At 40.0% G+C, this 24,048-nt stretch overlaps 1 protein-coding gene across 9 annotated transcripts in view; it reads left to right on the top strand.

The window, feature by feature from the left end:
* Positions 1 to 9,028: 9,028 nt before the first annotated feature.
* LOC148054913 (ubiquitin-associated protein 2-like) overlaps positions 9,029 to 24,048 on the top strand; it is a 103,136-nt gene continuing 88,116 nt past the window's right edge. For 7 of the 9 annotated variants that reach the window (XM_087763694.1, XM_087763695.1, XM_087763689.1 and 4 more), the window contains exons 1-5: positions 9,029 to 9,164; positions 9,535 to 9,660; positions 10,944 to 11,021; positions 19,563 to 19,617; positions 20,803 to 20,906. In XM_087763694.1, coding sequence (XP_087619820.1) covers positions 9,600 to 9,660; positions 10,944 to 11,021; positions 19,563 to 19,617; positions 20,803 to 20,906 — 298 coding nt within the window. In that variant the 5' untranslated portion in view covers positions 9,029 to 9,164; positions 9,535 to 9,599. Of the gene's footprint in view, positions 9,165 to 9,534; positions 9,661 to 10,943; positions 11,022 to 19,562; positions 19,618 to 20,802; positions 20,907 to 21,656; positions 21,718 to 24,048 lie in introns of those variants that run through there. The other 2 variants (XM_087763696.1, XM_087763698.1) reach the window with 2 other exon arrangements.

A 24,048-nucleotide genomic window follows, 5' to 3' on the forward strand; every position in this document is an offset into this window, starting at 1 on the left:
GATTTAGAAAGTGACTTTCTAACAAAGTTGAATTTGCTTTTGTTTTATAACAAGTAAGGCTGCAGAGTGTAGCGAGCAGGTTGAGAAGTGGTGGTTTCCCCTTTTTTGACATTTGCAAGACAGCAGTGGAGTACTCTGCCCAGTTTTCGGTTCCCTGGCACAAGACAGACATTGGCAGATGAGAGCAAGTCCAGCAAAGAGCTGCGAAGATGGCCAAGAGGCTGGAGCACAGGATGAATAAGGGGTGGCTCAGGGAACTGGATTTGTTTAGCCCTTAAGAAGGCAAGGCCTTCTTCTATTCGGGTACCTCATGAAAAGGTATAGAAAAGGTGAAGCCAGGCTCTTCCTTGGAGCAAGACAATGGTACAAGTTGGAACACTGGAAATTCCAGCTGTTAAAAGGAAAACAATTGCTTACCATGAACATGGTCATGGATTAGAGAGGTTTCTGTGGGACCTCTGTCTGTCCCCAGGCAGCTCCTCTGATGGGGCATGCTCTCAGTGGGAGGTTGCACTGAGTATCACTGGAGGACCTTTTCAACCTATGTGATTCATTGATTTTAAGCGTTAAGTCTTACAGACCTTTTTCTGCATTTTTTCCGCTTATTCTGCTTCTTCCATAATAGATACTGGTTTGGTCAATTCAGTGGAAAAGATGGTTATTTAATATACAGCAATTGTGTTTTAGAGCACCATATTTTTTTATTGTTTAGCTGTCAGATGGACCTTCCTGGTTGGTTAGCCTTTACAGATCAACAGAAATGTGTGGGATTTTACTGTTTAGTCACCACTGATTTGATTTTTCTGAATGTACAATAATATTACTTTCCCAAATGGAGATTTCATTGTCATAATATCACATTGATCATCATTTAAGTTATTTAAGAAATTACATCACAGTTCTTTTGCATTGCTTCTGGGTAACAAATATACTGTTTTATTATAAGATCTCCATACTTCTGTTTTCTGGTAGTTCAAAGTTAGTTAAAAATTTCTTTTACTTCCTTATGCCACAAAGATAGTATATCTTGTAAGGTTGAGTAAAGTTTTAGTTGTCTTAAGATGCTACTATTTTCTTAGTGACAATTAAAACTTAATTATACTCTTTTATAGGATACTACAGTGTTACTTGTAACAATGGTGCCTTAAAAATAAAGAAGAACCACTTTCTGGGAAAGAACCAAAACTTTTTGTGACAATGATTTGGTATTTGTGTAGTAAACACATCTTGTGGGTTTTTGGTGTTTTTTTTCTTCCAAGTCTTCAATTCCATCTGGGTGTAATCCACTGGCATAAATATTAGTGATATTGCCCTACTCGTGTTTCTAAGCCTTCTGCTTACACAGGAAAACTGAAGATACTGTCACACATTTGATACTGTTATAAAATTGGTATATTTTTGTCTTCTAACGTGGACTTGAAAGAAAGTTGGTTTACGGAGAAAATGAATCTTAATGGCTTTCTGTTTCTGGTCAAATGCCTCTACAGAAATTACATTGTCTCAATGTTTTTACTCTGGATATCTTTAAAGGAAATCTCTTCACTAGCTTAAGAGTTGCAGTGGGCCTGAGGAGGCTGAGTGAGAAGATGGATCAACAAGGCTTAATTCCTGAAACCAGCAGACGTTTCGTTTTTGCTCTCTGCTGAGCTCTCAGCAGACACTAAGAAAGAACACCGCACTGACCGTGAGGCTTTCATGGAGGGTGGCACCAGGGCTGGCACAGGGAATTCCAGAGCAGGCTCTCCTTTCTGTTACTGACTGACGTATGAAGCTGTCAGCATGACACTTTGAAAATGTGAAGTAGCACAGAGTACTTAACTCCGTTACAAACGCTAATTGTCTTGGAACTTCGCCTCTGAGCACAGCAAATGTCACTTCCCTCAAGGAACTGGGAGAGCTGCAGTAACTTCCCAGAAAATAAGCAGCTGGTGGTGTACAGTGGAGTAATTCTTTAGACGCTTTCTCAACATTTACACTTGGCAACCTCCTCTAGAGCTTGTATTCGTGGTAAACTCCAAAAGCAAAGCAGCTGATTAAGTCTGAACTCATGAGGCACAGAATTTCATGTGGGTACCCTGTGAAGTGAGACTCTGAAAGGTGAGATTCAACCAGCTGCCCAGGATGAATCCTTTCTGTCAAGAATTTCAGTGGATGAGGTGGTCCCCTTCTCGAGGAAGAAGTCTTCCACAGAACACTTAACTCACATTTTGGGTCCCGTCTCTCTCTTCAGCATCAGCCTTCTCTAGCATGAGACAGTAGCCTCTTCTGTTTGAGCAGAAATCAAATTAGGTCCAGGATCATGGTAGCATACAGTTATCTTTGGTATTTTCATGGGAGTGCCGTTCTGCTAGACTGCAAATGCCACACTATGAAGAGTGGCCTGTACGATGAGACATTAGTGTTCTTGAGTTGCTTTCTTCTACAGGGCAGCCATAGCCTGTTTGGATTTATGGCACTTTACTGCATCCATTCATTTTAGTCTTTCAGCTTTTGGAGGAGTTGCCAGCATGGATTTGTGGTTCCAGAAATGTTACAGAAGCACCAAATACTTCATCAATAGCAAGATCCTTTAGCAGTTTTCAGAGACAAGTATTCACTTATAAAGAAAATAAATTTTGCAGCTGTTCAGAGGCAAAATCTTGAGGCATGACTCAGTCTCTTTTTAAGTGCTTCGTAAAACTACAGAGTCAGGTTGTTGTTGGGAGAGGTGTGGAACATGATGTGAGCAGGAATCATCAGAGATGTGGTTAATTTGGAAATACCATTGCCAGTTTGTTACAATAAAACTAACTCTGGAGTGGTGGATACTAAATAGAGAAGTAAAAGTAGTAATATCAAAGCATAGGCTTCTGTGGTAAATTCTATTTTATTATATGGTTGTCCTGTCTCTGTGGTGACCTTTAACTGTGGTTCAAACCCATTAGAATGTGTTGAAATTGCTTCTGTCCTAGCGAACTTTTTAATTGTTCTATAGAATGGGCATAGGAGATGTTAATCCCTTCCCCATAGCACCTCTGTGCTTGTTGTGTATGTTCTTTTTGGGAATCTGGAGAAAAAAAAATATAGTGACACTAGGAGATACTTTTTAAAAAGTATATTGTTACCCTTTTGTGTACTTTATTGGATGTTTGCGTTTTTCAGGCAACAGCATGGGAACAGATTCGCCTTTGCTCAGATGATCTACGATAAGAACGACGCATAAGATTTTGAAGATAAAGTGAAACAAGTATGTTTCTTATGGTACAGAGTTTTTATCCCTTGCAATAAGGTGCTTCAAAGCTGGCTTACATTTTGGAGCTAGAAAGTCTGTTTCTGATTTAGATGAAACCTTTTTCAGAACAACATAAGTTTAACTAGGAAAAGGTTCTCTTATTGCACTGTAAAGTCTGTTTACAAGAAATTGTGTGGTAATACAGCTCTGGCTGTATAGTTGCACTGGTGTGTTTTCCTCTGTAGACAAACCTTTAAGCCAAAACTCATCTGTCCTGATGTCTCTTCCAGACTGTATCTCTCTAGTATGGCCGTGATGCTTAATGATCGTCAGAATAAAGAGTGCATTCAGCTTGTCCACATGTACATGCACATGGGAAAAATATGTCACCTGTGTAAACTGAGTTTGCTAATGTCTTGGCTATTTTTCAGGAAAAGTAAAAATGTAATCATAAGCTTAAAGGTGAATTGAAGTGTTATTTTAAAAAAAATAAAAATCATCTGACCTCCCAGATCTGCGTATGCATTAAAATGATAGAATTACACTATGAAAATGAAATCTCACACCGTGTCCTCTACCACATGCCACGTTTCAGGTGTAGATGCTCAAACTTCCATTACCCAGTTACAGCCAAGACCATTAGTTCTGGGAAAGCAGTACTGAGAATCCGGGTCCCTGTTCTGCTGGTGGGTATTGGTGATTTTGTCCTAGTGAACACGTCACAACTCGTGAAGAACCTTGAAGAACCTCCCAGAAGGAGAGGACAAATAACATGAATGCATTTAATGCAGCAGATGAACAGATTTCTTAGATTTCTTTTTCCTTTGTAAAATCCCTCCTCTGAAGCACTGTTAAGTGCTTTTTTTGTTGTTCTTGTTATAAATTTGTTCTGTTGCTGTGCCAGAAGTGAAGTCTTGTACTTCCTGGAAGCCAAAGGACCCTCATCAATAGTGCTTGTAGCTCTGCCGGTGGGAAGGATAAGAATTAAGTTCTGCATAGGAAATCTCCATTATTTTACATTGCGCATATATATTTCTAGCTCATGTAGGTTTTTTTTTTTTTTCTTTGAGTGGAAGTTGCTGGATGTGTCCCATGACAGACTGTGATTATTTCCATCCCACACTCCTCAGGATGTGCACTGCGGGTCTGTGGAGCATAATTCAGTACTAGGTCTCCCTAAGCAGCCATCGCGCTTATGCCTTTTGTGTGGCCTTATGCCGAAATAGATCGAGGGAGCTGATCTGGCTGAAAAATAACCTTTTTCTTAGTCTGAATGTTTTTCCAGAATGGATGTGTTCTCTGCCATGGCTTACCTTATGTCTGTTCTCACACAGTGGGATAAAGAGGGGGATGTTTGATGGAGAGGGAGAAGGGACAATACTGGAGCTACCCTGGTCTTTTACATCTTTACTTCCTGATATACTGCTGTCTCTGGGGTGACAGCATTTGCTGCAAGCATAAAGGAAAAAAAAAGTGTGAGAGAGAGTGCTTTCTTGATTATCTTGTAATTTGTGTTTCATCCTGTCTCTTCTCTGAATCCCAAGCAGATCTGTAAAATGCAGATACCTTTATTTAGGATTTTAGGTTTGCTCTAACACAGTAGCTATGCAGTTTTCTTGGAATCCGTGGTGGTACTAACTCTTATTTTCTTATGATGATAATTTAGATATTTTAACATGTCTGACTTTTACTGCCAGCTTATGGAAGTGACGGGGAAAAACCAGGATGAGTGGATAGGGGCACCACATGATTGTAATGGGGACGTAGAACAGAGCAATCAACATACTGCTGGAAGGAAGTTCAGACACGGTAAGGTTTTACTTTCATATTAAACCGCTCTTTTCTGTTTGCTGCGTCTGTCTACTTCTAAGGAGTGATTGGGAAAGTTGTATTGCAGAAGCTTTCTATTTCCATGTCTCTATTCAAGTTCTTTTGAAGGAAATGGAGACCAGGGCAGCATCTCTACTGCATATATACCTTAGAGTAGGCTGAACCTTGAAAATGTTGTGGGTATTCATTCAGCTGGTCTCTTGCAGAGTCCTCCGGCTTTCATTTATATGCAGCAATTTTAACTCTGCAGCAGAACTCAGTGCTCTGTCAGACATGGAGCCTGTTTTTTGCTGCAATGTTTGTGAGATTAGTCTTTGTAGCACCTCCTCCACACAACCCTGAGACCTGAGTCTGAGTGTTTGCCATGAAGGGGAATCTTTATAAACTTAAAGGGCAGGCAGATATTCTTTAAGTCGTGCAACTTCTGTTAGGTGTGCATTGCCAGTATTGAAGTTGGTGGAGGTTTCCACATCTGAAAGTTACGTTGACAATGCTACTAATGGCAGAATAGGATACAGCTAGTAGTTATTCCTTTCACTGTGTTGCTTATTTGCATGACTTTATTGAAAAACAGAAAAGAGGAGACTAAACAATGTCGTGGTTTAACCCCAGCTGACAGCTAAGGACCACACAAAGCTGCTTGCTCACCTACCCCCCTGTGCCCCCCCCCCCCCCCCCCCCCCCGTGGGATGGGGGAGAGAACCAGAAAAGTGAGAAAACTCGTGGGTTGAGATAAAGACAGTTTAATGGGTAAAGCAAAAGCCGCGCAGGCAAGCAAAGCAAAACAAGGAATTCTTTCACTGCTTCCCTTATCGGGCAGGCAGGTGTTCGGCCATCTTCAGGACAGCAGGGCACCATCATATATAACAGTTGCTTGGGAAGACAAACGCCATCATTCCGAACACCCCCCCTTCCTTCTTTCCCCAGCTTTTGTATTCTGAGCATGACGTCATGACGTCATATGGTATGGAATATCCCTTTGGTCAGTTGGGGTCAGCTGTCCCGGCTGTGCCCCACCTCCCAGTTTCTTGTGCACCCCCAGCCTCCTGCTGTTGGTGGGGTGGTGTGAGGAGCAGAAAAGGCCTTGACTCTGTGTAAGCGCTGCTCAGCAGTAACAAAAACATCCCTGTGTTATCAACACTGTTTTCAGCACAAATCCAAACTGTAGCCCCATACTAGCTACTATGAAGAAAATTAACTCTACCCCAGCCAAAACCAGCACAGTACATAACAAGAAATGATGTTGCTTATAATTTTCCATGGAGTGATTTTTTATCCTAAGAGATAGCAGGAGAATATGTCTTGCTGCAGTTGAAGTTTTTGCTGGAAGGACTTCTTACAGGTTTATCCCAAGGCAGTAATCTAGATTCCATCTCATCTAAATTCCGAAAGAAACCTGGACTTCCTTTCTTAATGCTGAACATACAGCATTTCCTGTGATTTGTCGGGATGTGTATTCTGGCTTATTGTTAATGAGGAAACTTACCACCCCCCCCATGAATCTAGGATACGTACCGTTCTGACTGAGGGTACTTTCTGTTCTGTCCCCTTTTCATTTATAAGAGTTGAGGTCACCTAAAACACAGAACTATATAATACTGAGCGAGCTGGCAAGTTGGGAGTAGAAGAGGGCATCTCACCTTGATTAAATGTGTCTTGGTAATGTGCTAGTTTTGTGTTCTCTTGTACTTCTCATATTTGCCATTTTCTAGTTGAAAACAGTTTTCTGGTTGATGGAGAATGTTAAATGCTTTCTTACTTTAGCAAATTGTTATAAGTGATCATGACATGGAAGAAACTTTCTGAACTCATCAGTTAGAATCAACATATCCATATGTTCTGCTCTTTTGACAAGTCCCTCTGAACCCACTGCTCTCTGTGACAAAATGCAACTCAGAAACAAAATACAGAGAACTCAAAGGGCTCTAGGAGGAAGGAGTAATGATTGAAGGGCATGAAGAAATTCTATTCTTCTCTGTATGGAAGTTTGTGGGCCTCCAACTTTAAGGGTTTGTTTTAAGGCCATTATACTCCAGAACAGTTTAACCATGGATTTGATGTAAAGTTGGAAGCCGAGGGTACTACTAGTTCTGAATGCAGATTCCCCAATCTCTTTTTCTAGTTTTTGCTCTGCTTTGATGCAGTAGAAGGTTTTTCTTTTTACCTCATTTGGAAGAAGATGTGTCTATCCAGTTTGGAGGGAATTAGAAGAGCAAGGAGTGATAGCTAGAATGTCTTATTTATAATTTCTTTGGTATTCTGCCAGTTTCTTCTTTTTTTTTTTTTTTTTTAAATGCTGTGATCTTTAAGGTTTTATGTGCTGTGCGACTTAGTCTTTATGGAGACTTTTCGCTCTGCAACAGTTGTGACAGTCTGGCTTTGGATAGATAAGAGTCTTGTGGATGAAAGTACAGAAAGGCATGTTTCTTTGCCCAAGACTTCTGTTCATTTAACTTCCTATAACTATAAGATCCATTTTTTTTTTTGCCCGAAAATTCATGTTTTACTTCCTAAACCTTTGAAGATAGAACACAGGGGACCTTTTCAGATTATTCTTCTTTCCATCTAAGATCAGGCCAGCAAGAAGGCTTCTGTTACACATTTCTGAAGGTCAGGCGCACAACTGTTATTTAGAGGTTGCCTCAGGTATTGTCAGCTGAAATTGTAATCGGAGTTAGCTTCCTTACGAAAATAGGCAGCTTTGATAGTCTGATGGATTCCCATGCCCAGAAGGTAGCACCATCCTCTGTCTTAAAGGATGTGCCCAACTTCTCAAGGCTTTCCTCAGAATTATGTTGTGGGAAAGCATGAATCTGATGCTTTCATAGTCGTCCCTTTAGTGATCCTTCCCAAGTCATCTAGAAACCTTACGAAGGAGAGGCTGCTTCCTCTTAAGCTTTGCAGGATCATCCAGTTTTGAGTATTTCTTAAAACAAAGATCTTTTGGCACCATGGCAATCAGTGAAATAGTAGTGTATTCTGAACTATATGGACTTGGTTCTTCAGTTGTCAGTGCAGTTATTTTTTCTCCTGTGAAGTGTCTCTCAGGCTCTAGGAGGGTTAGTGTGTAATGGAGTTGCATGGGCTACGGCAGGTGAAGCCATATGGATGAGTTCTTTGCTTTTGCAACTATGGCTCAGTAAACTAACCATGCAATTGCGTAATACATGAGGTGCTGTGCTATTCTTAGCAAGTGTTTTAGTAATTTTATTTTTCAACTCCTACAGATAGTCCTATGGAGCTGATATGATCCCTGAATTTATTTTAAAGATGGAGTTTAATATTAAAGCTGAAGCCTGATGTTTGAACTGTGGTCCCTTATCTTTAGGCATAGTTTTTCCTGTATTTTGCTGTGTGTGATCAGCTGCAGCTGTTAAGAGTGGATGGTCTGGCTTATCATGGCCCCAGTTTTCCTACAAGTTGTTGTTCTGCCATTCTGTCTCTTGGTGCTTGAATTCTAGTATGTCTGGATAAATGTTTTTTCTTCCCCTCCCCGCCCCACCTCTTAGGCCACATACTTATTCTCATCAGTCTCTTGTTCAATGATGCTTATAAGCATTTTTTCATTTCCTTGGGAGAAAAAGATGTCTCTGTGCACGGTCCCTTGCTGAGATTTATGGAGGTAGTTGAAAGGGAAACCCGTTGCTTGCTTTGCAGATTTTCTCAGCATTGTGGGTTTTATTTAGGCTTCCTTGAACTAGTAAAAGTCCATTATAGCCATAAATATTTGAGATTCTCACATTCCGTAAGACAGTCCAACTTCTAAAACTTGTTTTCTTTATCATCTCTTCCCAAAAATACAGCCTGTGTTTATATCTGTATCAGTGTAGTTTGCAAGGTGTTACATATGTGACGTTATGCAAATACCTGTTTTTTTCCATGAACTAGAGGGGTGTGAGGTGGAAGTATGCATGGGGACCTGTCTCTTCCTTTTTGACTTTTGTGTGTAATTCTGTTCTACCCAAATAGACTTCTTGGGAGACTGTAGGGGGAAAGAAGAAAAGCCTTGGAAAGGAAAGCTCAGAAAACAAAGAGAACAGAGAAAAACGAGGGGACAGAGAAGTGAGCCGCGGACGGGGAAGTTCCAACAGACGGGGAAGAGGAGGCAGCCGTGTCCGAGAGTGTATGTATAGGGGTTCATCTTTAAAGGTTCAGACACTTTTCTTGCAGCTGAAACTGGCTGAGTCAAGAGCGAATGCTTAATGGAGTAAAGTCCGTCCGAGCTATGGCTCAGCACTGAAGGGATCATAACTTGTTTGTGCGACAAGTATGCTTGATCTGTCTATGTGACTTGGTTTTGGCATGGTCTGTGCTTGTTCAGGGACATTCAATTTAATTTAAATTTCTGTCGTTTTTTGGTTAATTGATCTTGTACAAATTGCTGTTCTTTATGTAAGTTTTAGAATTTACTCTTTCTAAGGCTGCTTGAGAGCAAGTATGCTGCTGCACAGCTGATACACTTTTTTGTTTCTTTTAATGAAAATATTATCCAGCTTTGACTCCATCTCCTTTTATGAGTGGGAGAACCTGAAGATGTTCTCATCTTCTCATAGGGGGAATGAAAAGACTGGGATCATTGTTAATCTCTAGCGTATGTTACTCACATAAGCCAACCAAAGGTGAGTTTCTGCAACAGAGAAAATTCTTTGAGTTGAAACATTTAAAAATTTGCTACAGTTTATACAGGTGGAATAATACATTGTACAAAAGCAAACTGATGTTTCCAGGTTAGGTAGAATCACATTAGATCACCCTTGGATACACGTTACTTTTTTTTCTAAGTCTTACCAGCAGTATCAAAGCTGTATACATTGCCTGTGAGGGCCATACACAACACTGATAGATGGGCAGACAAACCTGAATGAAAACAAGATGTTTAGCTTTTCACTTTAAAGCAGTAAAATAATTTACAATATTAGCCAACTCTTCTAATTCATTATTGGAATATATTCAAATATTGTGCCAATAAAGACATTGTGAATCTTTGTAGAATAGAGTAATGTCAAGATAGGAAAAATTATTAATAAAACTTGCAGCTATGCTTAGAACAAATTGAAATCGGATCCATCAAAATGAAAGTGAGGGGCAAAATTTTTGCCAGAGCCAGATGCTGCTTGTCACTTTTTGTAAATTGGAATTAAAGATTTTTCAGATGGTTACGAAATCTTGATATTTTCTTCCCAGCTTTATGTCCCAGCATTAATGATTTTGTTGCTGCCATTAGGAGCAGTTGTGCAGTACAAAATCTTGGCAGTGTTTTAAGTGGCCAGTCTTTTTTTTTTTTTTTTTTTTTTCTTTCAAGGAGCCAGCCATCTTTCAGAGTACCTTCTCAGGAGTTTTCCACAAAATAGTTAAGTTGCAGTGCTTTTCTAATGCCTCACCTTCACCCAGTCATCATCCCTCTGATTTAAATACAGAGGAGAGTTTTTTTTTGAAGTTTCCCTGGTGTTACACTGATGTGGTATGGGCAGATGGGAGAAGAGTCGGTGTTCTTGTTTATCCCTTATTCTTTCGCTGCTGCCACCCAGCATGTTATCAGGGAAGCATAGTATGAGGCAGCTGTATTTCCTACCTCGTTAAAGAGGTGAGGCCATAATTAGTTTAATAGTGTAGGCTGCAAAACATGGCACCTTTTTTTTTTTCTTTATTCCAGGAAAAAAAAAAAAGTGTTTCTGCTGAGGGACATTTCCCTCGTATTAGATATTTTGCTTCCTAATTGTCCACTGCAAAGTAAACACAACTTGCTTGTAGCTAGGCCCCCGAAGAAGAGGGGTGACTGAGATCTGTTGATGAGCCCACTTCAAAGTCTTCCCTTTTCTTTTGGGGTTCAGGTTAAGCAGATGGCTATATTATCTCATATATGAGTCTCTAAAGCTTCTCTTAAGCTGTCCTCTCTCCACAGTTAGAGCTGAAGAGAATGGAGTGGACAACAATCAAGGAGACAGGCCTTCAGACCGTGGGAAACGTGGCCGTGGGAGAGGTGAGATAGTGGCATTGGTGTGGGACTGGCACTGATTTCATGTCCTGAAATGGAACTCTCCCATTTATTTCTTTAAACACTTCTTTTTAAGCATTTGTTGGTTATCCTTCGATTCCATAAGCACTTCAGCCACCTTTAATTTAGGTACATCCCCCTGCCTTACCCCTTGTCATGTCTTGGTCTCAGAACAACTTAAAAGAATTGACACAAATCACCTTTATGGTAAATTCCTGTGTAGCAGGCTGGTGTGCTCTGGCTATGGAGAGCTGTTTTCCCAGATTGACTTATGCCACCCTCCTGTGAGTGGGAGTGCACTGGGCTCCTCAAGATATACCTTGGCAGCAGGAGAGTACAAGATTCCATCTGTAGGGCTCTTGGGAAGGGATTTGATGTGTACTTGTGTTGTTTCTTTGGGGTGGATCCGGTTGTCAGGCTTGCCTTCTGTTTTCGGTAGCCAATCAAAGAAAGTACAAGCCACCTTACAAACTTTCTGGTACGAGAAGGAATTTGGCATGGGAGAGTTGATGAGGAGAACTGTGGAAAAAGAATACTGCAGAGTCTTAGGTACAACTCCGATCCTATCCTGTAGAAGAGATAGGAAAGATATTGATAATGGATTTGGTGTGGAATCAAGGGATGTGTAGTTGGTTTGGATTTTCACACAGAGTGGAAAGAGGCTTGTTTTTCTTAGAGCAGGAGGAATGAAAATGAGTAACCTAGGTAGAGTGCAGATTGTGTGGGGAAGTGGGTATTAAATGAGTTAAATTGATAAAGTGCACAGCAAAGCTGATGTACTTAATAAGTAATGTCTGACTCGCAAAAAAATCTGCCTTCAAAGGACTCCCTTGTCTTTGGAATATCCAGTAACGAGGCATTCGAAGACAGGCACATCCAACTTCATTGTCTCCAGATCTGCATCTTGAAGGAGTGGAAAGATGCAGAGATACGTAGCTTCCAGAGGGTTGCAAGAATGACTCGGTTGTGCTCTCTAGATGAATATCGCATGTCTCAAGCTAAAGCACTTAATCATCAGATCAAACTAACATATCTGACTGAAGAAACGGGAACAACTTAACTAATTTCTGTTCACTGGCTTAGTGTACACAGTATTACTGTATCTCTCTACCAAATAATTTAGACTGTACATTCATGTGAGCAAAGTATCTTAATGAAGTGTTCTCAACTGTCTGTAATAAACCTGTTGAATGACTTCAGGATCATTATATTATGAGTGTGTGTATTCTGTGGCCGGAAATACCTAATTTAATTTTATAATGCAAGCCCTTGAAATCTGCAGGGAGTTGTATAAAGCTGTGTAATTCACTTCGCAGTATTTCAGGGATGCATGACCTTCTTTCTTTGGATATTAGTAGAAATAATTAAAAAAAGCTTCCTGCCGTTTCATTCAGTAGTCTGTCTTTTCTGTTACACAGAATAGTCAAATGTGGGATAAAGTGCTTAAGCTGAAAGTAAATAGATTGCTGGTAATCGCCACAGAATCCTTCTTTAGGAATGTTTCGTGCGGAGTGCGTCTGTAGGAATCTAGGCATTGGTTACAAAATTAGGGGTCAGCTAACATCTGAGCAACGCACTGTCTCTCTCTATTTTAAGGTACCTTCTCAGGCAGGAGTTATCTTACTGGCTGCTTTCTAGGGGAAGATTTGCTGGGCCGTAGCATTACTTCTTCACTGTAGAACAACCTAATTTTCAGAAAGGATAGGCACTGAAAATAGCAGAAATGGGCTTGACACTGGGGTGATAATGTGCTGTTTGCTGAGGGGGATACTCCGACACTGAGTATTTCAGCCTTGGTGCTGTAGGCACTAGCTTCCTTGTGCAGTAGATCTTCCATTAATGACTGTGTGACATTCCTTGCAACTTTATAGGGTAGCAGGTATACAGGGTACAAACACCACTGGTTGCTGGTATGCAGGAGATCAGGGATTTGAAGTAGATAACACACTATTGACTGATTAACAGAAAGCAAAAATGCATCACAGGATATGTTTCAGGACACATCCCAGCTGGGATTGCTCTGCCCTTAATTTTTGCTTGCTAAACTGAGGGTGTAAACTTTGGCTTGGAAAGGAGTCAAGGAATTTCTTTTTTTAAGATGGCCTTCCTATCTGTCTGTCTTTTCAGAACTGAATTTCTTGAATGAGCTTAATTTAGATGTAAAAAATACTATAATGGTGATAAATAGTAATTGCATTAAAGCAATTATGTTTGTGTGTCGGTATTGCGAGGATTTGTAACTGTCTGGAATGGAATCTCGTGAAGGAATAATGAAGGAGGATGGTTATGTCTTTAGGATTGTCAGCTCTAGAGATGTTTCATTTGTGTTCTAATCAGCTGCAGTGTTACATACAAATTGACAAACTTCACAGGCATAATTTTTTTTTTTTATGCTGCTGTTTTTTACTATTCTCGCACCTTTGATTTTAAGTGCAGGTCTGGTTCTCCCACTGTTCTCCACCCCATGTTGAAAAGGATGCAGTAGAGCTAGAAAAGGCTTTTGAAGGTACTGGGAAGATTGCATTTATGGGGTGTGAGGAGCAGGCACACTAGGACTTCTCTGCCTGGAAAAGAGAGGGCTGAGTGGCTGAATGGTAGACATCTATAAAATTTCTGTGGGGAAATAAATTGATCACTCTAAGCAAGTATGCAGATGAAGGAGTATTAAATGAAATCAGTAGGTTACAGGTTCAAAATGAACTTACGGAGGTGGTTCTTCATAGATGTAGTTAACCTGAGGAATTCCTTTCAATAAGATGTTGTGGGTGCTGAAAATTTACACGCAGGAGACTTCACGACTTCATCCTAAAAAAGAACCACAGCAAGAAAAAGAAAAACCACTGAGGGTTTTGATGTATGTAAATTATCATTGGCTGATGAAGTCTGAGCCACAAATGGTTGAAGACGAGGAGAGTGTCCTGAGAAACTGCACTGTGGTTTCGGTTCGTGTACTCTTCCCTAGATATCTAATTAACCATAGCTGATAATGGGATAGCAGGTAGGTGAACTTTTGGACTTGATTCAGCATAGAAGTTGTTACCGATTCAGGTCTAGCAACTCTCCTGGTTTGCAAAGTGAAAATGGATTTGTTGCTTTTACCTCTGTTCCTCTATTCTCCTCCTCTTCGTTCTTACAGAGCAACGTGAGCATGCCATAAATGTGGATGCTGACAGGGATTTTTTTTCTAGCAAAACAGGAATAAAAATGAAAGGGAAAAACATTATGTCTTAATTTTGAACTTAAACAGCATGACAAGGAGCCTTTCAAACTCTTGTTTTTTCTGACGGCTGTATAAGAAAGCAAAGCAGCTTACCCTTTTTATAGATATCTGACTATAGTCCAGCTTGTATTCTGGATCTCTTCTTTTTTTTTTTTTTTGGTTAATGTTTTTTAGATAAGAAGTATGCTATCCTTGAAAAAATTGAGCTTCTGTAACCAGAATTGCATGTCTAAACATTTTCTTGTTTTAAAAGCTTAGCAAGCTTGGCACAGGATATATTTTGGATTTCCTTTGCCAGAACTAGTAAGGATGTGGGTTTTTCTAAAACATGAATGTAGAGCAGACCTTCTGGAGGTCACAATCTGAAGTCTGTTTAGTTTTGCTGTAGTTGGTTCTGCATTGGTTAAGAAACTGTGTGTGTCATGTAACTTTTTTTTTCTGAGATTAACCAGAATTTAGCTTTAACATAAGTTATTTATTTTCTTTTAAGCATAACTTTAGAGTTGAAAGTTTTCTGCACGTGCTTCTAAAAATGGTTAGTAGAGTACGTGCAGTGTATAAAACTGATCCAATGCTTCTAGCTTTATGATGACTAATAAGAAAAAAGTGATTTGAATTATTAAATATAACTTCAGCGTTTGTTTTGGTAGTTAGGAATACCTAGAATACAAACTTTCTATACTTAGCCTCCTTATCTCTTCATAAGGCTTAAGCCTCCATCACCTCGGTGTCTGCTGGGAGGATGGCTGGTTCTGTGTTTCCAGAGCAGAGACCAGGGCTGTTCAGTTACTGTGTAATCAGCGATAAGCACGAATCTAGGGTGTTGCCTGCCCTTCCAGTCTGCATTTCCTTTATGTTCAGCTGTTCTTAGGCCTCTTTCTTAACCTTAAAGTGTCTTAATCTAATTTAAACCTGTCAGTGTGAAAGTCTGAGTTTTGAAATAAAGGACCAGTGTTGCCGTGGAAGGATTTAAGTCTGCAAGCTCAGCAAACTGATTTCCTACAGAATAGGCTATTAAGTTAATGGGCTAGGCCCATCCGAGTTGTGGTACTACACACTTTTCTCATGCTCCCATGTAGTGCGCATTTGTTTTGGGGAAAGAAATGTTGTGAATGAGACAAACGATTCTTTCCGTGCATAGACGGTACCAAAGTGAAGATGTGATTATGTGATTATGAGCGTTTTGAACTCCCAATGGGTTTTAGTGGAAACAGAAGATATCACCACCTGCCTGGGTGTAAGTGTTGTTCTCTAAAATTCATTCCAGAAAAGAATAATGTAAATTGAGTAAGTGATGGTTAATGTGAACCTAGTCAACTGAGGGAGACGTGTTGGAGAGCAGGAGGAAAACCCTAGCAATACAGAGCTGAACAGTTACAATGTTACAGGAAACAAAAACACCTTTCAAATAGTTCATAGTTTTAAATGATGTTGGATGAGTGTAGTGGCAGGAATGTTGATCAGAATAAACTTGAAACATAATTTCCCAGCCCTGTTTTCTTGGAACAGAAATGAGTTAGCAATGCTGCCTTGATACTTTAGGCTGTTGTTTGTAGATCCAAGTGTAAAGGAATGTGAAGAAATGTTATGAGGGTTTATATGAAGCAGGGCAGTAATTTTGTTCTTTGCCTGATGTCCGTCATTTGCTTTTGTGCTCCACATGCTGATTCATTGTAAGAAAATCTATTCCTTTAGACTCACTAGAAGATTTAATGAGCTGCTGCCAAGTCACTTGTTCTCTTTTTGTCGGTAGATAAAAATGTTGATAGAAGAATTACCACAGAAAAAAGATATTTTTTTTTTTTTTTGGTAAACGTTGACTGCTGCTATCTAGACCATATATACGCATCTTTTTAGAGTAGAGTTAAAAGTGATACTTTTTACATTACAAACATAAACTGGCGTGACTGCTGGGAGGAGTTGGTCCTGTCTGTCTCCTGGTGCATTTGAACTGTATTGGAGGATTGATCTAAGTTTAAAACTAATCAAGCCAAAAAAGAAAAAAGAGGGCAGGCAGCATGGTAGCTGGGGACAACAGGTTTTTTTGGTGGCTTATCCTGGTGTAAACATGACTAGTTTTCTGGCATTTAACAAGCAGGGAACTGGTTCAGAGAGCTGATCCAAAAGTGAACTAATAATTTTGTTTTCTGGTAGTGGTTTTGTGCTCACTCACTGGTACGTGCAAAACCGTCAGTGCAGGAAAGAGAGCAGAGCTTGTGATTGCTGGTGAGGAAGACCTCAGTTGTAGTAATCCTGATTTAAATGGGTTTAAGTTAATGTGGGATTGCATGCTCAGAATTTGGGCCCCTGCTCTGAATTGCAGTGTGAAGCCCTATTTGCTCACTGACCTTTTAGTCACTGTTAAAAAATATCAAAAGTTTGCAAATACCTGATGAGCATTCATAATTGCTTCATGGCTAACCTCTCAGTGTTAGAAGACTGTGCCTTCTAATTGTTTTAAGGCCATGTTTTAATTTTGGTGGCTGAGAGAAGTAACTTTCTTAGCATGAGAATTTAAGGATATATTAGTGATCTGGTTGTGTCAAAGAGAATATCAGCCCTTCCCAGTGGCATCTTGCATTCATTAATGACCAAGATGTATAAAATTCCGTGTCCGAATTAGGGTGATATTTCAGTGGTGAGTATTCACTGTCCCATATTTTGAATTTGTTCTTCGTGTCTTTTCTAGCTTTGAATGTACTGCTTTCTGTAACCCCACTGGTTTGGTACTTCCCTTTTGTCTTCATTAGAATGCTTTTTGTGGCATTTGTTGATTAAACCTAGTTTAATTCCAGTTTTGACAGAAAGCATAGACACAGCTTCATGAAGGTAAAGGGATCTATTTGAAATTCAAGTTCAGGATTAACTTTCAAAGTGATCTGGTATAAAATAACCCATGCTGGCTAGTAGTCTAAGACTGTGCATGGAACTTCAGGAACAACACGATTTCTTTCTAGCAATTTCTAAAATTGTTAGAAGTTCTTATTGCTGTTCCTAGTGAGTAGTTTATTGTGCCTGTGCTGGTATGGCACCTTACTTATGCCTTGCTTGATAAAACTTCATCTGCTGTTTAATGTGCTAAGGTTATTCTTTCAGGCTTTTGCACTTGGGAAGCTGGGGAGACTTTCCTCCTCTTCTAAAATCTGTTTGTACCTTCATGCTAGCTATTCCAGCTAATCTCTCTGCACCTAACGTCTGCCTCACTCAAAAATATTTCTGCTTGGCTGTTTGTGATGCGCAGCTCCCAATCGGTCTTGTAACTGAGCTAGTCAAAAAACTGTTGATCTCTTTTCTGTGCATCAGTAGTAAACGGTGTTTAATGCTGTTTTGATAGCTGTAAGAAGTAAATCTTTTACATAGGTGACCCCTACAGTGTCCCCAAGTAAACTTGTTTAGTGGTTCTACTCAAAAAAAATTATTTACCGGGCAGAAAGATAATCTGGAGTGCCCTGACTTCTGTGTGTCTGAGAGCTGCGACCTGGTTATGCCGTGGATCAGCTTCACAGATTGGGGGTTTTATGTGGGCGAAGGAGAGAAGAGCAGTAGAATAGGTAGGCTGAGCAAGGAGGTTCAGAGGCTGAGTTACAACCAGTTGGGTAGAGCAGGGTCTGGGGCAGTGTTGTTTATGGCAGAGCAAAGAGCACAGCTCCATGCGTGGGCTCGGTGAAGAGGGATGGTGATTGCTGGGCTGCAGCTGTTGTTACCTCTTTCCTAACCTCTGTCTGACTTCTCTCCAGGTGATTGTGGAAAAAGAGCAAAGAGGGGAAAATGTAGAGGTAGCAGGCCTTGCCTAGTGTCAGGCTTTAGTTCTTCTGTGTTCCTGTCCCACCAAGATACTGTGTGTTGCTGGATGGGAATCCTTCCTTTGCAGGTTTCCATGGTTCCTCTATAGCTAGCAGTTGTCATCTTGTATAGGATATACATAAACTCTGTCATCAAAATGTAGGTAAAGCTATCTATCCTGCTATTTTGATGCTTCTAAGAAGTCCTTGAATATGTATGAAATAGACATTTTAGCGGTCCAGAAATGTCTTTTAACACTTGGACAATGAACTAGGGCAAGGGGAAGAATGAGTGGAGAGGGGAGGGAAAGGAAAGTCATTAAAATAGGAGCTTCCTAAACTGGTTTTACTAGGTCCTGGAGCTACTGCTCTGATTCAGTTTAGGTGGTCCCCTGAAAACAAGGCGTAATTTTGATCCAAATTTGAACAGCCTATCACAGGTAATTCTGATGTTTGGGCAGCCAGTGTATTGGTGACTTATGATTATAACTTTTGTGCTCTTGTAAACTTGTAGTTGCTTGGCGACTTATAATTAACACATAATTTTGTCATTAAAATAAACAACGCTTTGTTCTCAGTTTGCACCTCTTGAACTCCTCCTGTTCTTCTAATACAAAATAATATTCATAGCCTTCGTCAAAAAGCCCAACAAACTGGAAAAGCCTCAGATATTGAGGTCCTAAAAAAGGAAAAAAAAAATGTAGAAATATGCCGCATGTAAGAAATATTTTCTAGCAGTTTATGTAGATGTGCTTTATGGATGGTTAAGCAATACAAAAAATTTTATGCCTTGTTAGCACTATGCAACATGCAAAAATAAAGCCATCCAGTGCATCAAGAAACTTGTAAACTGAGGCTGGTAACCAAAATTGGAGGCAACAAGTATTTGTTGTTTTTAAAAATAGGAATGAATATTCTTGTGGGTGATAATAAGGAAGTTGCTGAGTAATTTGAATTGGGTGACTTTCATGTCAGTAACTGATTAAGGGAAGCAGAAGGAATGTGTGGTCGCAGGTTGGTGAATGCACAGGAGGGCAGGTGGTGGACAGGTGGGCTGAGTCACAGAAGGAAACAAATGGAGTATTTAAATTTTCTCACAGACAAGAAGTGACAGGGAATTTCTTGAGAGATCAGGGTAAGCAGGGAGGCTGAGATTCTAGAGCATCTTAGGCAAGAGTGAGAAATAGACAAAATTTTTATAATGTCTAATGATTTGGCAATTGCAGTCTCATGTGGACTGGGTCTTTAGGTAAGTCCTTTTCTTGGCGTTTGGAGCTACTTCACTAGATACAGAAAAGATAACAAAGAATTGCAAGTCCTATTCAAACATATAGTCTTAGATGAACTGTGGTTTACTTGCCTGTGTTAGGGAAACAAATTCTCCTGTGAGGAAATTTGGGAAGTAAATGATGTTTAACTTTAACTACAGTGGTTTTCTTCTTCAACCGTAGTGTTTTCTAATGTGACAGACTAGTGATTGGCGGCTCCTCTGCTGCTGCTGTTAAATGGTGTTTTCTCTCCTAGGGTTTGGACGTGGCAGAGGGAGAGGAGCGGGGAGGTTTTCAGCCCAAGGCATGGGGTAAGAAACATGCAGAGCACAGATTGTGGCAAGGATCAAACTCAGTGGCAATATTAATTGACAATATTGCCACTGTATGTATTAATATTGCTGTATGTTTGATAAACCAATATGGATGCAAAAATTCACAAATCTGTTAGATGATGAATGGATTATTTTTGTCTTAAACCAGTATTTCTAATTAGGCACACCTATATAAACCTTATGTATGTTCACTCAATGTTAATATCTCAAACTTGGAGGACCCGTTTGTACCTATCAGTAGTGGCCACATAGTGCCTTGGAGGCTGAAAGTTCTGTGTGGTGTGTATAGTCCTAGGTCAATTTAAAAATAGATTTGTTTCAGTGTAATGTAGAACGTGCAAGTTCTATATAAAACCAGAAAGTCTAGCGATTATAAACTTTCTCCTGTTTTTGAGGTTTCATGCTTTAGCTGTTTGGACATACATGTACCCTAAAACAGAATCAGAAGAAGTTACTCAGCAGCTCTAAAGTTTGTTCTCAGTTTTGTTGGAATAACTTGCTTCATAGCAGTGTAGCCTCCACTACTTTCACTCAGCTTTTGCCTTTAATGACATTTCATGTAATATCAGTGATGTCATGATGAACAGAAGGCTCATTCTACTTCTCTAATAATCCTTCTTGTTCATACTTGTAGATGATAAACTGAAAAGAGGTTTTTCTTCAATAATCCTTTTTCACCTTTTAGCTGCATCTGTGTGTTTTGGCATTGGTGTCAGGAGTGCATTCTGAAATAATCTTCCTGATGTTATGGCTCCTGTCCTGCGCAAGTCTGGTGCTCTGCAAGGACATGATACTGGTTTCTCATCAGTCAGCCACATGCTGAGAAACTATCAGCTGAGAGTGCATATAAACTAATGCTTTATAAGACTGGGAGGAGTAGGTATGCTGTTAACTGCTTTTTCAGGAATTGTTGTTTTAGTTCAGTTCCTCTATAGTAATTTTTTCCCGGTCTACTCACTTTCTTTCTCCTCTTCTCTCTTCTCCCTTTTTTATCTGTGTCTGCTCATAGAGGAAAAATTGCTTTTGAAACCAAAACTATCAAGATACATTATGTGGAAAACAAGATGTTAAATCTAATACAACGTCAGTTAAAATGATGACACTTGTGTTCATTGAATGACCTATGTGTTCTCTTCCATTTCTTAACTTTTAAAACTCTAGGACATTTAACCCTGCAGACTATACGGAATCTTCTGCCACTGATGGCTTTGGGACAAAATCAGAGATTTGGGAGACTGGTCAGAATGATGCAGATGATGGAACTGGTAAGATGCTTCAAGAACTGGAAGGATTGGAATGAAGACCTGTAGCAAATTGCAGTTAAAATAACCATTCTGTTAGTGTTCAGTTAACTTCTGAAAATGTGAATACATCTCGCATGACACAGATATTAGTTCATTTTTATAGCTTACCTGCTACTAATGTGCAGAGCACATGCTGTAGCCTGAGTGACTCTGTGGTTAGAATGAAGGGAAGGCAATTCGCAATTTTTTTGTTTTAGTACTAGCAATCCCTTGAGAGACAAAGGGATTTGAAGAGTTATTGGAAGAACCTTGTATGTGAAGAGCTGTTTAGATATCTTAAGTACTGCTTAAGAGCTCACCTAATGTAGTTAAGGAGTATAAGTCCTACTAAAAGTGATTGGTCCACAGGCATTGAGCAGTAGAGTGTGAATATCTAAGTAGAAGAAGAAAAAGAAAAGAAAAACTGTTTAAAAATGTGAATCCACTCAGTGACACTGGGATGGCTTTGGAAGCCGCACCTGTACAGCACAAGAATGTAAGAATGTGAGTCTCTGGGGTGGAGGAGAGTTCCAAGATCTGCCACCTTTGGAGAGAAGAATTATTAGCTAAAGCACAAGTAGGCACTTGAATGGAAGCCAAAAGAGCAGTCTGCCTGTCTGAAGATGGAGGCAGCTGTGTGTTTCTGTATGAAGTTTCAAGTGTGAATTACGCACTCCCGGCTAAAGGCAAGAGACAGACATAGTTTGGAAAGGAACAACATAACAGTGGTCTCCTGGTGCTTCAGAAATGAAGAACGTGACCTGCTTGTCTGTGATTGGGAAACACGATAAAGGTATCCCATATTCTTCCCATATTCTGTGACAGGAAATGAAGACAAAGGAAACCCTGTGTCAGGATGGAGAAATTTGTTTATGTTGTTGTCCACATTTGGGAACCACCGAGTGATAGGAGAGAGATCTTTTTTAACCCCAGCAAAGGGTAACTCTTCTGATCTCTTCGTTGCTGAAGCCTACTCTGATGATTTTTCATCAACCCCTGTGTCACGTGTGGAAGGAAAAGACTGATACTGGAGGCCAGGGTGTGCTCTGTGGAGCTCTGCTGTGAGCTTCTTGAGATGCAGCTTTCTAAACTTCATACAAGCCATTTTCCACTCAGCCACAGAAGACAATAACAGGCTCAGAGTTTAGGAGGGCTTATTAGGCAGCTGTCTTGTCACTCTGAGTGCCTTCCAGTCCAGTGTGGGAGCATGGCACTGAGTATATTAATGGTTATTGAAAGGCAGCTCTTTTGCCAAATACGGCATCTTTCCAAGGAATTACTTTTGAAATTACTTGGTGCTATAGCTCGAACAGAAATGCACCTTTTACTCATATTAGTTTTTCAAATAAGTTTATCAGATAATGAGTTAGAAGGACGCCTAATGGCTTGAAAATTCCCCTAGGAATACTGATACTGTTGTTTGCTCTATGGTAGCGGAGGGCAGGGTGTGTGTCACAAGTATTGCAGAAGCAATAAGGTTAACTAACTAAAGAAAGACAACGTACAAGAAAGGCACGAGGAGACTGAATTGGAGGTAGAAAATTCACTGGTTAGTTATTAATGAATGCAACCATAAGGCTGTGGCTTACAAATGACTTTGGCTTGTGCTCCACTTCCCAAGGGAGCTTGAACATTTCGTGACCTTCCCTGTTAACTCTGGGTTGCCTTAATGTGCCTCCCCTATGGCAACATCTGTTCCTTCTTGTAGGCATCTCCTCAGTCTTCAGTAATGGAAGAATTCTGCCTAGGAATAAGAGTAGCTTGGTGTGGCTAAACAGATCCTTGTAAGAGTATGAATGTGTCTTCATGAAGGGTTTGCTGCTGAGGAAGCAGACTGGTGGAAATTCAAAGTGTACTAGTGGACTTGTGGAACTTCTTTTTGGATGCCAAGTGTGTTTTTGCTGTTAGGCTGTGCACATGTCACCGAGAACTGCACTGAACTTCAGTAACAGCAACTTAAGGCATGTATGGAGAGTTGGGGAGCATGGTATGGAGAAGAAGGTGTGAGAAGGCATTTGGGAATTTTCCCTGGCCTCATCAGATTAATGGTTCTTAGGGGTATGAATAAGTGAGTGTCAGTGTGGGGAGTTCCTGCAAAATCATTTGGCTGGTGGAAATTTAAAGAAAACTAGTTAAATGTGAATGTTCTTTTTGGGTGCTAAGTACCTTTTTGCTGCTAATCTTAATTTACTTTCAGTGCAAATGGAAAAGGCACCATAACTGACAAAAGAAAAATGTTTCTATATAATGACCATAGGAAGAGTGTTTTATTTTGTAGTCTTTCTTCTTTAGACAAGCCGTAAGAATGTCTGAAATAAGTCCCTGGGCCAAAAAGAAGAGATCTCTTTAAAAAGAGTAGGCTTTAAAATTGAATGATTTAGTTTTGTCCGAGTGGGAAGCACTTTCAACTTCGTGATGGAAAGCCTCTTGAGGGTTATTAGAGGAGGCTGCAGCTGGGGTCATAGTTTTAAAGCAGAAGAGAGAGTGCTGGGAAGGAAGATGGAAGCAGGGGTAGGGGGAAGAAGTGGCAGGCAAGGTGTGGGGCTGGAAGCAGGTTGTACAAAGTTGAGCTGTTGATTTGGCTTGTTAATCATAAATATTAGTTTTTAATTGTTTTTTTTCCCCTTAATTTACAGTGCTGTTATGTTAGTTACAAATCAACAGTCCCAGTAATAAATAAGTTACCAATGTGGAGTTACTAAAGATGAGAATGAGGGGGATGTATATGTATGGAAATCCATAAAGCCTGCAGTGAGCTAGTGAAGGATGTCAGATAAGAGTATACACAGAGGAAGAGCAGGATGGAAATTCCTCTCTTTATTCCTCATTACCCAGTCCTATTTCTTCTTTCATCTAAAAACGAAGAAAACAAAATTAGCTCATACTAGCTACTTGGAATATTAGTGTCTTTCATCTGTATTTACATTAAAAAGGGGATAACTGGGCAACTACCTGGAGAAACAAAACCAATTTTGTGTATCAAAATGTTTTCTGAAGACATCAGGCAAATAGAAACTCTCTGTGGAGTTCTGAGTATTTACTAAGTGTTTCCTCTTTAAGCCAGTGCTGGGAAAGGATCAACATCAACATTTTCAATTAAAAAGAAATACACTATTTGTTTCCA

The sequence above is a fragment of the Nipponia nippon genome, unplaced genomic scaffold, assembly GCF_047370975.1.
Source record: "Nipponia nippon isolate SJK-2023a ecotype South Korea unplaced genomic scaffold, ASM4737097v1 scaffold_29, whole genome shotgun sequence".
Lineage (NCBI taxonomy): Eukaryota > Metazoa > Chordata > Aves > Pelecaniformes > Threskiornithidae > Nipponia > Nipponia nippon.